Below are 15,870 nucleotides of genomic sequence, written 5' to 3'. Positions count from 1 at the left end.
GAAGGATTGCGGAGATCATGAGAGCGTACATAGTAGCGAAGGCAATGGGCATCACGGCGATCGGATATGGATGGAACGTTCGCTTCTGCATAGAGGCTCTCGACAGGGGAAGAGCGAAAAGCACCAAGGCATAAACGTAATCCTTGGTGATGAATGGGGTTAAGGCAAGAGAGAGTAGCAGGAGATGCCGCTGAATAGATCTGGTCACCATAATCAAGTTTCGATAAGATAAGGGTGGAATGTAGGCGAAGAAGGGTTCGACGATCAGCTCCCCATGAAAGATGAGCAAGGGTTTTAAGGAGGTTCAGCCGGCTGTGGCAAGTTGCCTTCAGAGAGGTAATGTGAGGTTTCCAGGATAACCTACGATCAAAGAGGAGGCCCAGAAACTTGACTGTATCACGTTCAGGGATACGGGAGCCATAGAGGTACAAAGGATGATAGGAGATGACAGAGCGTCTAGTGAAAGTAATTTGGTTGGTTTTAGTGCTGGAAAATTTAAACCCACGTGTGGTGGCCCAATTGGAAACACGGTCGACTGCATGCTGGAGAGAAACTGTAATAAGGTGACAGTCAGCGCCTGCACAGGCAATAGCAAAGTCATTAACATAGAGTGATGACCAAATATTTGATGGAAGACTAGAGGCCAAATCATTAATAGCAAGGAGAAAAAGTGTTGTGCTCAGAACACATCCCTGGGGGACACCTTCAGCTTGGATAAAGTCCGGGGAGAGCACATTATTAACCCAAACACGGAAATGCCTGTCAGTTAAAAAGTTCTTAAGGAAGGACGGTAGATTGCCTCGAAGGCCTAAGGAGTGGGCTTGGGCTAAAATATTATACCTCCAAGTTGTGTCATATGCCTTCTCAAGGTCAAAAAATATGGCAATAACCGAGTGGTTATTCGCAAAGGCATTACGAACATACGTATCCAAGCGTAGTAAGGGGTCTATGGTAGAACGTCCCTTACGAAAGCCATATTGACGAGTGGAGAGACTGTTGTGTGTCTCTAAATACCACACTAAACGTCTATTTACTAGGCGTTCCATCACTTTGCAAACTGCACTGGTAAGAGCAATGGGACGATAGTGGGAGGTTTCATGTCCCGTAGTGCCTGGTTTGCGGAAAGGGAGAACAATGGCGGATTTCCACAGCTGTGGAAGAACTCCTTGTGACCAAATAAGATTGTAAAGGCGTAATAGGACTGCAAGGGCTGACTGATGTAAATGTTGTAGCATACGAATATGAATGTCGTCGGGTCCAGCTGCCGATGATCAGCAAGCTGAGAGTGTTGCCTCCAGTTCTTGAAGTGTAAAAGGCACATTATACTGTTCTTCTCTGAGAGAAGAAAAGTCCAAGGGTGATAACTCTCTGGCAGACTTTGAGGAAAGAAATGAGGGGCATAGATGGAGTCCCTGAGAAATACGGACCAGATGATTGCCAATTTCATTGGCAACATCTAGTGGGTTTGCTATATCAACACCGGCAACCCGCAGAACAGGAGCCGGGTCAGGAGAATATTTACCGCTCAGTTTTCGTACTTTTTTCCAGACTGCACTCATAGAGGAAGCAGAGGTGATGATGGAGACATAATCTCGCCAGCAAGTGCGTTTAGCGTCACGGATGACACGGCGAGCGATTGCACACTTCTGCTTAAATTCAAGAAGTCTCTCTGTGGTTCTATTGTACCGGTACCTGCCCCATGCAGCGCGTTTCAAACGTACTGCACGAGCACAAGCAGGAGACCACCAAGGCACGCATTTCTGAGAATGCCTGCCCGAAGCTTGGGGTATAGAATGAGAAGCTGCGGTTAAAACGGAGGACGAGAAGAGGTGTAAAAGCTCATCGATGGAGGACGAAGAAGGAACCTCTCTAAAAACAGTTAGGTGTGAGTAAAGGTTCCAATTTGCCTGATCAGATTGCCAGCGTGGTATGCGAAGAGGTGGTGAATATGAAGGGGAAGTAAGAACGATTGGGAAATGATCGCTGTCATGTAAGTCCGGAAGAACAGACCAAGTGAAGTCTAATGCAGTGGAGGAAGAGCAGACTGAGAGATCGATGCAAGAGAGAGTGTGAGTCCGAGGATCAAAATGGGTGTGAGTACCTGTATTTAAAACATGGAGGGGGTGGGTGGCAAGAAAAGCCTCTAACTGAATGCCACTGGAATCACAGTGAGACCCCCCCCCAGAGGAAATGGTGGGCATTAAAATCACCAAGTAACAGAATCGGTGGTGGTAATGACGAAACAAGAAAGGCAATATCCGGAATAGATAATGCCCGAGAAGGAGAGAGATATATAGAACAGAGCGTATACCACCTATGCAAGTGAATACGGGCTGCTGTGTAATGCAGCGAAGTATGAACAAATAGCTGATGGTACGTAATATCAGTGCGTAGAAGAAGGGCACTTTCATTAAAGGTCCCATCAGGAAAAGGATCTGAAGGATACAATAAATTATAGCCTGAGATGGGAGAGATAACAGCAGAGTGTAATTTTGGTTCCTGTAAGCAAACACCAACAGGGGAAAACTGGGAGAGTAACATCTGAAGCTCACCCCGATTACCCCTGAGGCCGCGTATATTCCACTGTAAATAGGCCATGATTGGCAATGATAAAGATACCTGAAATCTGCAGGTAAGGGTTCCTATGGACTAGAGGGGTTAGAAAAGTCCACATGCGGAGGCAGTGGAAAACGTTCAAGCAGCGAAGAAACGGTGCACTGTGAAGAAAGGAGTTGCGCAGATAGAGTAGAGGAGAGAGAAGGAGCGGAGGGTGGATCAGTGTCCATTGATGGTTTGGTCTCTGCAGTATATTCAGAGATTGCTTCAAGTGTTTCAGAATTCAGAGACGTCATATGGGAGACAATATTGGAAATGGTAGGGGGAGGACGAGTAAAGATTGGAACTGTAATGGACTGTACCAAGGTAGGGGGGGACGGAAGAGTGGAGGGAACTGGAGAAGCATGGAAGGGGACAGAAGAGGCAGAAACCTGGGAGGTGGCCGAAGAGGAAGAAACTTGGGAGGGAACAGGGGAGGAAGGTACAGTACGAGGAGGAGGGTGAACCTCTACACTTGTAACAGAGCCAGTGAGAGGGGGAAAACCAGGTACAGAGACAGGGAAGGGAAAATGAGGAGGTGGAAGATGGGTAGGAGGTGTTAACGGACCTTTTTTTGACTTTTGAGAAGTAGAGGGACGATTGGGAGGAGGTATCATACGAGATCTCGTCGCTACTGAGGCTTGTGAGAGAGAACACGAAGAAGCAAGATCAGACTGAGACGTTGAAGTAGGGACGTCTGAGCCGAGAACAGCAAAAGAATTAGCTACAGGAGTGACTATGGGAGAGGTAACCACAGAGGTGGGTGCAGAAGATGGGATACCAGAAGTGGGGGGACGTTTTGAAACACAGAATAAGAAACACGAGGTAGTCTCCCTTGGAGGCGGAGATGAGAAACTGCCATGGCATAAGGGAGACCTTCTGCCTCTTTGAGGTAACGGATTTCCCGCTCGTTTAAGTAGACTTGACAACGGCGAGAGTACGAAGGGTGAGCCTCATGACAATTAAGGCAAGAGGGAGGTCGATTGCAAGACGTATTAGAATGGTCATCGGCACCACAGACTGGGCATTCGGCGATAGATCTGCAATATTTTGCTGGATGGCCAAATCGCCAGCAATTTCTACACTGTTGCTGTGTAGGGATCACCTTTCGAACTTGTAACCGATGTCCTGCTACATAAACTGAGGATGGGAGTTCACGGCTGTCAAAAGTTAAACGAGCCACATTGCTAGGGTATCGTCTCCGCCCACGGGCAGGAAGAACGTAAGTGTCTACCTTGAGGATTGGGAGATCTTGGAGTTCCAGCTGTTCAAGAATGTCAGTGCCACATGTCTGGAAATTTTGTTGAACTATGGTATGGGGCAGAATGATGGTACCACTACAAGAATTGAGGGAATGATGCTGTTCAATAGTTACAGGAACAGTATCGATATGGGAAAGACGAGAAAGCTCATGAGCCTGGGTAGCATTCTGTACGGTGACGATGCGCGTACCGCTCTTAAGAGCATGAAAAGAAATATCTTTACCAACATGGCGTAGGAGTACCTTGCCAATACTGTGGTCAGAAAGATAGGCAGTAGAGGAAGTCGGTCGTAAAGTGAAGAATTTAGTCCATTGTGCAGTCTGAAACTGAGCGTGGAAAGGTAGTAAAGGACGTGTTGATCTTTTCTGAGAAGAACGAGAAGGTGGAGAAGTATCATCAGCAGGTAATTGTCGTTGTCGTTTAGGCGTGGGACCAGAGTTGGTCCAACGTGGAACGGGCCGGCGATTCGAAAATTGCCGCACCGCCGAGGGAGAGGTCAGATAAATCGAAGGAGTCAGTCGAGGCCTCAGTACCTGAAGCGGGCGAGGAAACAGCACCGGCAAGAGGTACAGAGGCAAGAGGAGTGTCTGAAGAGTGGCCCAAAGATGAGGCAGGGTCAGAACGGGGTGCGGTATCAAGAAGTGGCCCGGGGGTAGCAGGTTCATGGACTAGGGCTGCCATGGTTAGGTTACTTCTTTCTTTTTGTTTTTAAGAAAAAAAAAAGAAAGAAGAAAGAAAATAAAAATAAAAAAACAATAAAAAAAGGGGGGACTGGGGAGGGATAGTTCCTAGGAGGAATGAAAGGGCCAGAAATCTCCCTCAGCACCCAAGAGGACCTCAGCACCGCAAGTAGCGCAGATGCAGCATGGAACCCGTGCCATACTCTACCCATCATGCCAGTAAACCGGCAATCCGGGATAGCAACCTCACATCTGCCGAGCTACCTCGGTGGACAAAAGAGAGGGCGGCCGGAAATCCGCCACAAAGCATACCTCCTTCGGCCACCACCCCCGGAATCCGAAAGGTGGCTTCCAGAGATACACCCGTCGCCCGAGAGACACCCAAAGCCACCCTCCGGGATACCGGAGAGGGATCAGGACATCCCCAGGCAATCCAGATTCCACGGCAAACTACGCCACCGCCAAGAACCTCAACGGAATGGGATGGACCCCGGTACCCTTTCCCCTACCTAGGAACTAGCGTGCCTGTGGAAAAAAAAAAAAAGGCCAGAAAGGAAGGGCAAAAGGGAGGGGTGGGGAGGAGGAGGAGGAAAGGAAAAAGGGGAGGATGGGGAGGATGGGATAGGGAACGGGGCATTGGGGGGTAATTAGGTTCGGTCTGAGGAATTAGACCAACAGGTCTAATTCCTCAGACCAAGAGCCTCTTCACCACGCCAAGGAGCCCCCCTTGAAGAGGAGTAGTAGCAGTAGTAGTAGAAGTAATAGTAGTAGTAGAAGAAATAGTAGTAGTAGAAGAAATAATAGCAGTAGTAGTAAAGTAATGGTAGTAGTAAGTAGGTGCACATTTTGTGCGCTAACTAGAGAATGCCTGTTATCGATTTTAAATTTTAGTGCTGATTTTATGCTGTGTAAGTTTCTATGTGACAAACTGGAGAATAATTGTTGTGAGCAGCAATAGTTAACAAATAGTGTCTGACTTTTATTGGGTTATGCTTGGTAAAAGTTACATAATATTCATTGAATAAAACTTAATTATTTACATCCACAATTTCTTATAAATTAAATGCTAGTAAATCTTGCTTAGAGAAACGTTGGACTTATTTTGGTAGGTATAGTTTATCTTTATTTTGTAAATTTATAAAACTGAAATTCTCATTTTTTAAATATTTTTTTAGTACTCGTCGATATACCTTGATCCTTCAACCCTGATAACCTGATTATTCAGTTTCTGTGCTGCTTCAGTCTTAACGTGATGGTATATTTTAGTTTATTAATCCACTGATCTTGCGTCCATTGACTTGCTGGAACCAAGGGTTCCATCATATCAATGGATGCATGATCAATGGCTGCATGATCAATGGCTGCATGATCCGAGATGCTTACCCGGATCATGCAGCATCCGAAATTCATCTAGTAATTCGTCGGGGGACAGGGACCTGCTTCGCATGGTTCAGTAGGCCTGCTGCAGTGTTCCTTCTTTCTTATGTTCTTGTTCATCATCATCATCTTCTTCTTCTTCTTCTTCTTCTTCTTCTTCTTCTTCTTCTTCTTATTATTATTATTATTATTATTATTATTATTATTATTATTATTATTATTATTATTATTATTATTATTATTATTATTATTATATTATTTAATGTTAATGTTTCATGAATGTGGATATTGGTTAAAGCATTGCATTAAAGATCTAATCAAGAAACAACGTAAGGGTGTTAAACTTTTATCAATGCGTAATTGTTTTGGGTCCTTAAGTTTGAATATGAATTAACTAATGAATGAAATAATGATGGATTGCGTTTTCCAGAGTATTACCACTTCTCTATTGAGACTGTGGCGTTCGGTGGTGTTGTTGGTGCTCTGCCTGTTGCCGAGGGCGCACTTCGCCCCAAGCCCTCGCCGCCTCTATCAACAACCACAGACACAGCTATTAGTGAGAAGGAAGGTAGTGATACACAGACAGACGCTCCAAGGACCAACTTTCCCGAGACTTGGCTGTGGAACATCGTCGTTCTTCCGTAAGACTTCCACATTTAAGTTTTCTATATTGGATAATATAGTTTGCGAGTAAGGGTAGAAGAAAAAAATAGTTGCGGTGTTCATATTTCATTTCAAATTCGTGACTTACAATCGGGTTTTGCTTGTCATGTTTTCTAGCAAGCATTTTCCAGATGCACACTGTCTTCTAATTTACATATTGTAATTGTGATTCACGTCATCTGTCCCATAAAATTAATGTTAGTTACAACTCATGTCACGTATCCAATATTATTTGTTTGATCGAACTCTTGCATTTTTTATATTGGTTGCAAACCGTATCTTATATTTTGTAATCCACATAAAATGCAACATAATTGCCAACAGTAAAGTAAATCTCACTATAGACAAATTACTTTCTTGTTCTTTTTTCTTTTTATTTTCTGTGAAATGTTAAGTCCTCTCTAAAATTTTCTCTTATACGTTTAGAGATACATATATTTTTTCATTTATGTTAATAAAAAAAATATTTTTGTAGCAAAAGAACCTTAGAAAATGTACGTAACCTCATTATAACAAGCGCAGTTTAATTTAGCCTAGTCCAAGTTAATACATTTTAGATAAGTTTTCAATAATTTAATAATAAACATTGAAATATATTTCTTTCGTTAGGTTCAGAATGATTTTTGCGAAATTATTGCATACGCAAATTTCGCTTGCCTTATTTAAGCCAAAATCCAAAGTTTTACCTTTTCGTCACTGTAACCAGGGACGAGTGGTATTTAATCAATAACAACACTGACTAGCCAGGGAATCGAACCCGTATCGTTTTAGCCCGCCTCATGGTGAGTGAAAATTCCACGACGCTCTAACCTGTTGGACCATACAATCACGCACCGAGCAGAGCTAGGTGTTCTACCGTGGTTCGAGGACATACGATGGTGTAGGTGCCTCAGAGCTAATTTAATTCAAGCATACATTTTTCTTCAACACGCCTGGCGTCTCCCACCAAAGGAGGGTAACCCAAAAAAGAAACACTTTCACCATCCAACACTTTCACCATCATTCAAACATAATCACTGTCCTTGCAGTGCATGTGTCACTCCAAACAGCCAGTATCCCAAACCCTTCCTTTAGAGTGAAAGCATTGTGTTTCCCACTTCCAGGACTCAAATCCTGCTAACCAGTTTCCCTGAATCCCTTCACAAAATATTACCCTGCTCACACTCCAACAGCTCGTCAGGTTCCAAATAAAATCGTCTCCATTCACTCCTATCTAACACACTCACACATGCCTGCTGCATTGCTAGGCCCATTGCAGACAAAACCTCTATTAACCCTTCATCCATCCTTTCCTAGGATGACTCCTTACCCCTCCTTCTCTCCTCTACAGATTTATACACCCTCAGGTCATTTTATTTTGTTCCATCTTCTCTGAATGACCAAATCACCTCAATAACTCCCTCTTTAGCCCTCTGAATAATACTTTTTTGTAACTCCACTCCTCCTAATTTCACACTTTGAATTCTCTGCATAATATTTACACTAAACATTGCCCTTAGAGACGACAACTCCACTGCCTCCAGCCTTCTCCTCGCTGCAGCATTTACAACTCATGCTTCACATCCATATAGGAGTGTTGGTACCACTACATTCTCATACATTCTCTTCTATGCCTCCATGAATGAAGTTTATTGTCTCAACAAACACCTTAATGCACCAGTCCCCCTTTTTCCTTCATCAATTCTATTTTTAACCTCGTCCTTCATAAATGCATCTGTTGACAAATCTACTCCCAGATATCTGAATACATTCACTTCTTCCAAAATCCCTCCATCCAATGTAAAATGCAATTTTTCCTTATCAAATTCGTTTTATACCCTCATCACCTCACTTTTATCTATGTTCACTATAAACTTTCTTTACTCACCCTCTTGAAGTGTCCTCAGAGGGGACAGTCGCGCGCGTTTGTGCTCCGTCAAAAACTGCGTGTCTTGATGGCAGTGAAGGGAACAGAATGCGGGAAATAAGCGTGTGCAACCATAAAGTGCATATACTCCTTTGAACAAACAAAAAAGGAATATCAGTGAACGCTAAATAGGAAAATAGTGATTATAGTGTCACATAGAGAGTGCCGGTGGAGAAACGGTTACCGTGGGAAATAGACCTGACCAGCACTAGTGAATTATTGCCGGGTGTCGACACAAGTGGAAATAAACGAATATCGATCTATCTATCTATAAGTAATATAGTGAGTGACAAGGATATATATGTGCAGTGGCATAGTGAACTAAATTGTAGATAAGAGTAATCCAAATTATCCCCAAGTATAGCGTTCAATATATAGTGTAGAAAGGGGAATATCTTACAAGCGACTGGCACTAGCGAACTATTGCCAGAGGCCAGTGAAGTGTTAATAACGGATAAGAAACTACTATAGTCATAAGATATGAAACGAGTGATGGTAGCATTGAGGTGCAGGGAATCACAGCATACATAATTTGAGCATACAACCGTTACCTCTACAATATAGTGTAGAAAGGGGAATATCTTACAAGCGACTGGCACTAGCGAACTATTGCCAGAGGTCCAGTGAAGTGTTAATAACGGATAAGTAACTACTATAGTCAACAGATATGAAACGAGTGATGGTAGCATTGAGGTGCAGGGAATCACAGCATACATAAATTGAGCATACGACCGTTACCTCTACTAAACAGGAAATAATCTTTTCCTTAGAAGTGTAGGGGGAAGTTAGCGTAGTAATACCCAATACATAGTGTACAATATATGGAATATATATATGGGTTGACCACTCACCAGGAAAATTATTGCCAGAGGCGACAGAGAAATGTAAACTATCGTACAGGTGTTATAACGAGGAAAAAGGATTTGAATAGGCAGTGATATAGTGTACTGAATTGTGGATGAGAGTAATCCTTTAAAACCGAGTGCTAGTGTAAGCTATGGTGTAATTATATGGGAACAACTGCTCAAGTTTACGGTCACCCCACTGATCCCCCCACCTCTCCCCCCGCCCCTTCGTACCCCAACCAGCGGGGGTTGTTCCCTCCCTGCTGGTACCCATACCATGGACCCACTTATCACCAAACCAAGCAAAGTGGAGACGTGGGGATACAAACTGGATAAGTATTAAGCCATAGTAGAAATAATAAAATAAGAGATAGTTGATTGATGTGCAGGGAAACAGTGAACATGCAGTGACTGGATAGTGGAAAAGGATAAACCACCACCAAATCCTCTCGCCACCCTCCCCCTCCGACACCCCAACCAGAAGGGATGGTCCTCACCCCCCCTACTGGCACCCATACCCCATTCTCCTGACCACCGAACTACCTTTCATCACCGAAACCCAGCCACCACCACTACATATAACTGTCCAGGACAAGATAAACAGCAGTGATCATGACAGGAATCAGATGCTGTAGGATGTATGATATATGATGTTATACAACATAAAAGTTTTTAATGGGTAATAAGTCTCCATGCTAATTACATCCCACATACCCATGTATTGACCTATAACACCCACACCTGCGTGCAGAGCTGAAAGGTAAAGTGAAGATCAAGCTCTTGTGGTACCCAGTTGCAAATAGGATACAGGCAGGATGGCAGTACAGTATACCTGTGGGACATGTGGAAAGGCTCTTGGGAAACAATCTAGAATCACATGCAACCTTTGCTTTTCAAAACATCATGTTACCTGTGCAAGAATAAACACTGCAACCAAAAATGACATCTATCTAGATAGGTGTTTCTGGATCTGCAACAGGGATGTGGAACTATGGATAGATATCAGGAAAGCACTCAGGAGGTTAATAAACAATAAACACGAGAAAAAGGAGGAACTATTGAATAGTCTACCTGGAATATATAGAGCATGGGAAGATAGGAGAGGAGTAAAGTCTAACACAGAGAATGCCCAGTCTACAACAACTGACCCAAAAATAAGCAGATACACACTAGAAAAAACACGGGAAACAAAAACAACAGCTAGTTCAGTGCCCAGCCTTAGGGCTGACCCAGACCCAGCCCCCAGCCATTGTGAAAATCTGGATTCAGTTAAAGACTCCTCCACAGCTACCAATGCCATATCCCCTAGTACAGATGTAGTAGAGGAGCCCTCCTCTGGAGTAGACTCTTCTGCAACCATCACAGTCATAGCCCCAGCCCCACCCCCCAGCCCCAGTGCTGACCCAGACCCAGCCCCCAGCCTTACTGCCAGCCCAGACTCTCCTAGGGACACTACCCAAACCACCACAAAAACAGTAAATATACAACCATCATTGCACAAGACCGTGGCCCACAGTACAGATGTTGGAGAGGAGTCTCCTTCCTCTACTGGGGAAAGTAGATGGAATCCAGGACGGGGTGGCCCTGGCTTGGATACTGAGGATTATAGTGCAGTCCCAGAACCTGCAGAAATTGACAACACACCTCCCAACAATTCTCAACCAAAGGTGAATTTGTGCAAATATTATGCTTGGGGCATCTGTAAGCATGGAATAACAGGGGAAAAAAATGGGACATGCAACTTTGACCATCCCAAAAAATGTAGCGACCTCCTGTCTAAAGGAGTGTGTCGCTCTTCTTCCTGTACTTTCTTTCACCCAAAAATGTGCCACTCCTCGGTCCTCCAGAAGCAGTGTTACAACATCGAGTGCCCTGCATACCATCTAAAAGGGACCAGGAGGCACAGACCCCACAGGACAAACAATAGTAGCTACGACTACCCAACTCCAGGTGATTTTTTAGTGGCAGGAAACGAAAAAAGAAAATGGAAGGAAATAACAAAAATAGTCCACCACCTTGGAGCCTTGTTGGACTGGAGGCGCAGCCAGTGGCCACCCATGGCCCTCCAGAATTACAACTACTGATGCCAATAACAAAATCCCCCCAACAAACACAGAATACAACCTCGTTCATATTTGCTAATATACAGGGCCTTAAGCCATCCACCAACAACAAAATACCTTTTATCAGTGGACTTCTAGTGGAGTCTAATGCAATGTTTGCAGCCTTCACAGAGACTCACACAAAAGATCACTTTGACAGTGAAATATGGATAAGTGGTTACAACCTTTTTAGATGCGACAGAAAAAACAGGCAACAAGGGGGGGTTGGCCTGTATGTCAAAGAGTCCCTTATCTGCACGGAGTTGCTGAACACCACAAATGAGGTAGTTGAAGTTCTATCAATAAAGATCGAGAACCAAAACCTAGTCATTGTGGTTGTATACAAGCCACCAGATACAACCTCCCAACAGTTCAAGGAACAGCTACTGAAAATCGATTACTGTTTGGAAAACCTTCCAGCTCCATCCCCAAACATCTTACTGCTTGGTGATTTCAACCTAAGGCATACAAAATGGAAAAATGTAGCAAATAATGTTATAGCTGAAACAATCCCCGGAGGTAGCGCAGATGAAAGGTCACACACACATGAGCTACTAAGTCTCTGCGAAAAACACACCTTAAGCCAGCAGATAGTGGAGCCAACAAGACTAGAAAACACACTTGACCTTATCTTCACAAATAATGAGGACCTGATAAGAGACATAAGAATATCAAAAACAACTAATTCCGATCACAATCTAATCGAAGTCCAGACGTACATGCATAGGGGTCCTGAACAGCAGAATGCATGTACCGGTGAAGGTGTCTTCACAAAATACAATTTCAACAACAAGAACATCAACTGGGACCAGGTAAACCATGTCCTAAACGAAACATGTTGGGAAGATGTCTTAAATGACATGGACCCAAACCAGTGCCTTGAAAGGATCAACTTCCTGGTAGCCGAAGCATGTTCTAGGCATATTCCCCTAAGAAAGAAGAAGAGCAGGAGTAAACTGGAGAGAAAAAGACGCTCCCTCTACAGAAGACGACGAAGAGTCACTGAGCTCCTCAGGAGTGCTAGAATATCTGATACACGAAAGGAGGCGCTGACCAGGGAAGTGGAAACTATCGAACTTAAGCTAAATGACTCTTACAGGAACCAGGAGAGGCAGGAGGAGCTTAAAGCTATTAGTGAAATTGAAAGAAATTCCAAATATTTCTTTTCATATGCCAAAAACAAGGCAAATACCACATCTAGTATCGGGCCCTTACTCAGACAGGATGGGACTTACACAGACGACAACAAGGAAATGAGTGAAATATTGAAATCCCAGTACGACTCTGTGTTTAGTGAACCACTAATCGGTCTGAGGATCGACGACCCAAATGATTTCTTCATGAATGAGCCTCAAAACTCCATAAATGTATGCCAGATTTCCGACATTACCCTAACTCCGATAGATTTCGAAAAAGCCATTGACAACATGCCTATGCACTCAGCCCCGGGCCCAGACTCGTGGAACTCTGTTTTCATTAAGAACTGCAAGAAACCCCTCTCGCGTGCCCTAAGTACACTATGGAGGAGGAGCTTGGACATGGGTGAAATTCCACAGTCACTTAAAACAACGGATATAGCCCCGCTCCATAAAGGTGGCAGCAAAGCATTAGCTAAGAACTATAGACCAATAGCTCTGACGTCCCACATCATAAAAATCTTTGAAAGAGTGCTAAGAAGCAGGATTGCAAATCACCTGGATTCCCAAAATCTGCACAATCCAGGGCAACATGGGTTCAGGGCAGGTCGCTCCTGCCTCTCACAACTACTGGATCACTATGACATGGCCTTGGATGCACTGGAAGAAAATCAGAATGCAGATGTAATATACACAGACTTTGCAAAAGCATTTGACAAATGCGATCATGGCGTAATAGCCCATAAAATACGTGCTAAAGGAATAACTGGGAAAGTGGGGAGATGGATCTTCAACTTCCTAACAAATCGAACACAAAGAGTAGTGGTCAACAGAGTTAAATCGGAGGCTGCCATAGTGAAGAGCTCTGTTCCACAAGGCACAGTACTCGCCCCCATCTTATTCCTTATCCTCATATCAGACATAAACAGAGATATACACCACAGCACCGTATCATCCTTTGCGGATGATACTAGGATCTGCATGAGGCTGTCATCTGCTGAGGACGCGGTTAACCTCCAAGAAGATATAAACAAAGTTTTCCAGTGGGCAACGGTAAACAATATGATGTTCAATGAGGACAAATTCCAACTACTCCGTTATGGAAAACTGGAGGAGATAATAACTAGAACAGAGTATACTACTGACTCCGGCCATACAATAGAGCGGAAAAATAATGTAAGGGACCTGGGAGTAGTAATGTCTGAGGATCTCACTTTCAAGGATCACAACAGTGCCACGATCGCACGTGCAAAGAAAATGATAGGATGGATAATGAGAACTTTCAAAACGAGAGATGCCAAGCCCATGATGATCCTTTTCAAATCACTTGTTCTCTCTAGGCTGGAATACTGCTGTACATTAACATCTCCATACAAAGCAGGTGAAATCGCAGATCTAGAGAGTGTACAGAGATCCTTTACTGCACGTATAAGTTCTGTCAAGCACCTTAACTACTGGGAACGCTTGAAAGCACTTGACTTGTACTCGTTGGAACGCAGGAGGGAGAGATATATCATAATCTACACTTGGAAAATCTTGGAAGGAATGGTCCCAAATCTGCACACAGAAATCACTCCCTACGAAAGTAAAAGACTGGGCAGGCGATGCAAAATGCCGCCAATAAAAAGTAGGGGCGCCATTGGTACACTAAGAGAAAACACCATAAGTGTCCGGGGCCCAAAACTGTTCAACAGCCTCCCATCAAGCATTAGGGGAATTGCCAATAAACCCCTGGCTGCCTTCAAGAGAGAGCTGGACAGATACCTAAAGTCAGTGCCGGATCAGCCGGGCTGTGGCTCGTACGTCGGACTGCGTGCGGCCAGCAGTAACAGCCTAGTTGATCAGGCCCTGATCCATCGGGAGGCCTGGTCGTGGACCGGGCCGCGGGGGCGTTGATCCCCGGAATAACCTCCAGGTAACCTCCAGGTAAATATTCCACCGCGCTACGATGCTGTGAAAAACTTGCCCTCTTCCTCTTGTTGCTGCCCTTGAAACATTGCACAGCTCCTGATGACGCAGTGAGAAGCCTGCCAACACTTGAGCTAAAGATTTCCACCCTGTGTGGATAGTTTTGCATATATACGTACATATCTATCTATCTATCTTTCTGTATATATACATATATATATATATATATATATATATATATATATATATATATATATATATATATATATATATATATATATATATATATATATATGATGGGGTCCACCTCTGGTGTAAATTGTGGGACCCAGTGCCTCGGAGAAGTGGATAAAAAGGCTTTAAGGAAGAATATTTGGATTTCTTCCTCAAAGCCATTTGAATATTTCACTTTCCCTAACCTCCTTCCCCCCTTCCCCATCTTTTCAGTCTTTTTTAGCAACAGGTATATTTTATTACAGAATACGGTACAAAAGATTTAAGAGATACATTGTTGATATAAAGATGGCGTATACAATACATGAGGTGTGAGAAATACATATCTAGTACATATTGTTGCATGTTTGTCACTGACTATAAGACGAAAATCTCATCCAGTACCTCAGAGCTGGGTTGCGTGCTCAAAATACAGCAGGCATTACCCCTCTGAACAGCAGCACTGAGTCGCTGGAACAGAAAACTAATTGTCCTGGGATCCATAGGTACCCTGATGAGTCTTTTGCCTATGAGCCAGGATCTCTGAGCCTATGGGATCAAACATATAATAATGGGCAAGTTCTCCATATTTTCTAGACTTCTAGGACTCCCTGAAGCTGGCAGCTGCCCCTCCTTCCTCCTTGGTGTATTGGAGATAGGTATCAGCCAAGTTAGATGCATATGTGTAATCTCACACCACCTGCTTGCCGTCTGTACAGGCTTGAAGGGTGATACCATCTGGATGCTTCTGGCTGCCATCAGATTTGCATAGTTGGGGTGGCTCCCGTACTGCTGGGCATCGAGCTATTGTGAGGCTCCTCTTGATAATGTTATTAACCTCCTCATGTCTTGCAATCTTTCCCTCGGATTTACGGCACACTAGACCATGGTACTCGAATTGGTCTGCTGCTTCACTGCCATAAATATAACTGTGTTCGAAGAGAATAGGGGCGGCAAGACGAAGGGCAACACCAATGCAGATGGCCTGTGGGTCGAGGCGTGTGCCAAGGCTGGAGCTGAGAACAGCCAACAGAAAGTCCCCTGCATGAGGAGCTCTCACTGATAGGAGGGGGGCTCTATCCTTCCATGACACGCTCTGAAGCATGGCTGAGGCTGTGCTCTCCTCTACTGGGCCATCCCAGTGCGACTGTTTGTAACTGTTGTGGAGCAGGTCTGGTTTCAG

At 44.1% G+C, this 15,870-nt stretch overlaps 1 protein-coding gene across 1 annotated transcript in view; it reads left to right on the top strand.

Moving 5' to 3' along the window:
* Window positions 1-15,870, top strand: part of LOC128685334 (pregnancy zone protein) — a 446,170-nt gene that overhangs the window by 339,850 nt on the left and 90,450 nt on the right. Inside the window, 1 exon segment of the mRNA XM_070082123.1 lies at window positions 6,345-6,555. Coding sequence (XP_069938224.1) covers window positions 6,345-6,555 — 211 coding nt within the window.

This window comes from Cherax quadricarinatus, chromosome 1 (genome assembly GCF_038502225.1).
Source record: "Cherax quadricarinatus isolate ZL_2023a chromosome 1, ASM3850222v1, whole genome shotgun sequence".
Classification (NCBI taxonomy): domain Eukaryota; kingdom Metazoa; phylum Arthropoda; class Malacostraca; order Decapoda; family Parastacidae; genus Cherax; species Cherax quadricarinatus.
The sequence above is the reverse complement of the archived record's forward strand: the minus strand, read 5'-3'. Positions and strand labels throughout refer to the sequence as shown.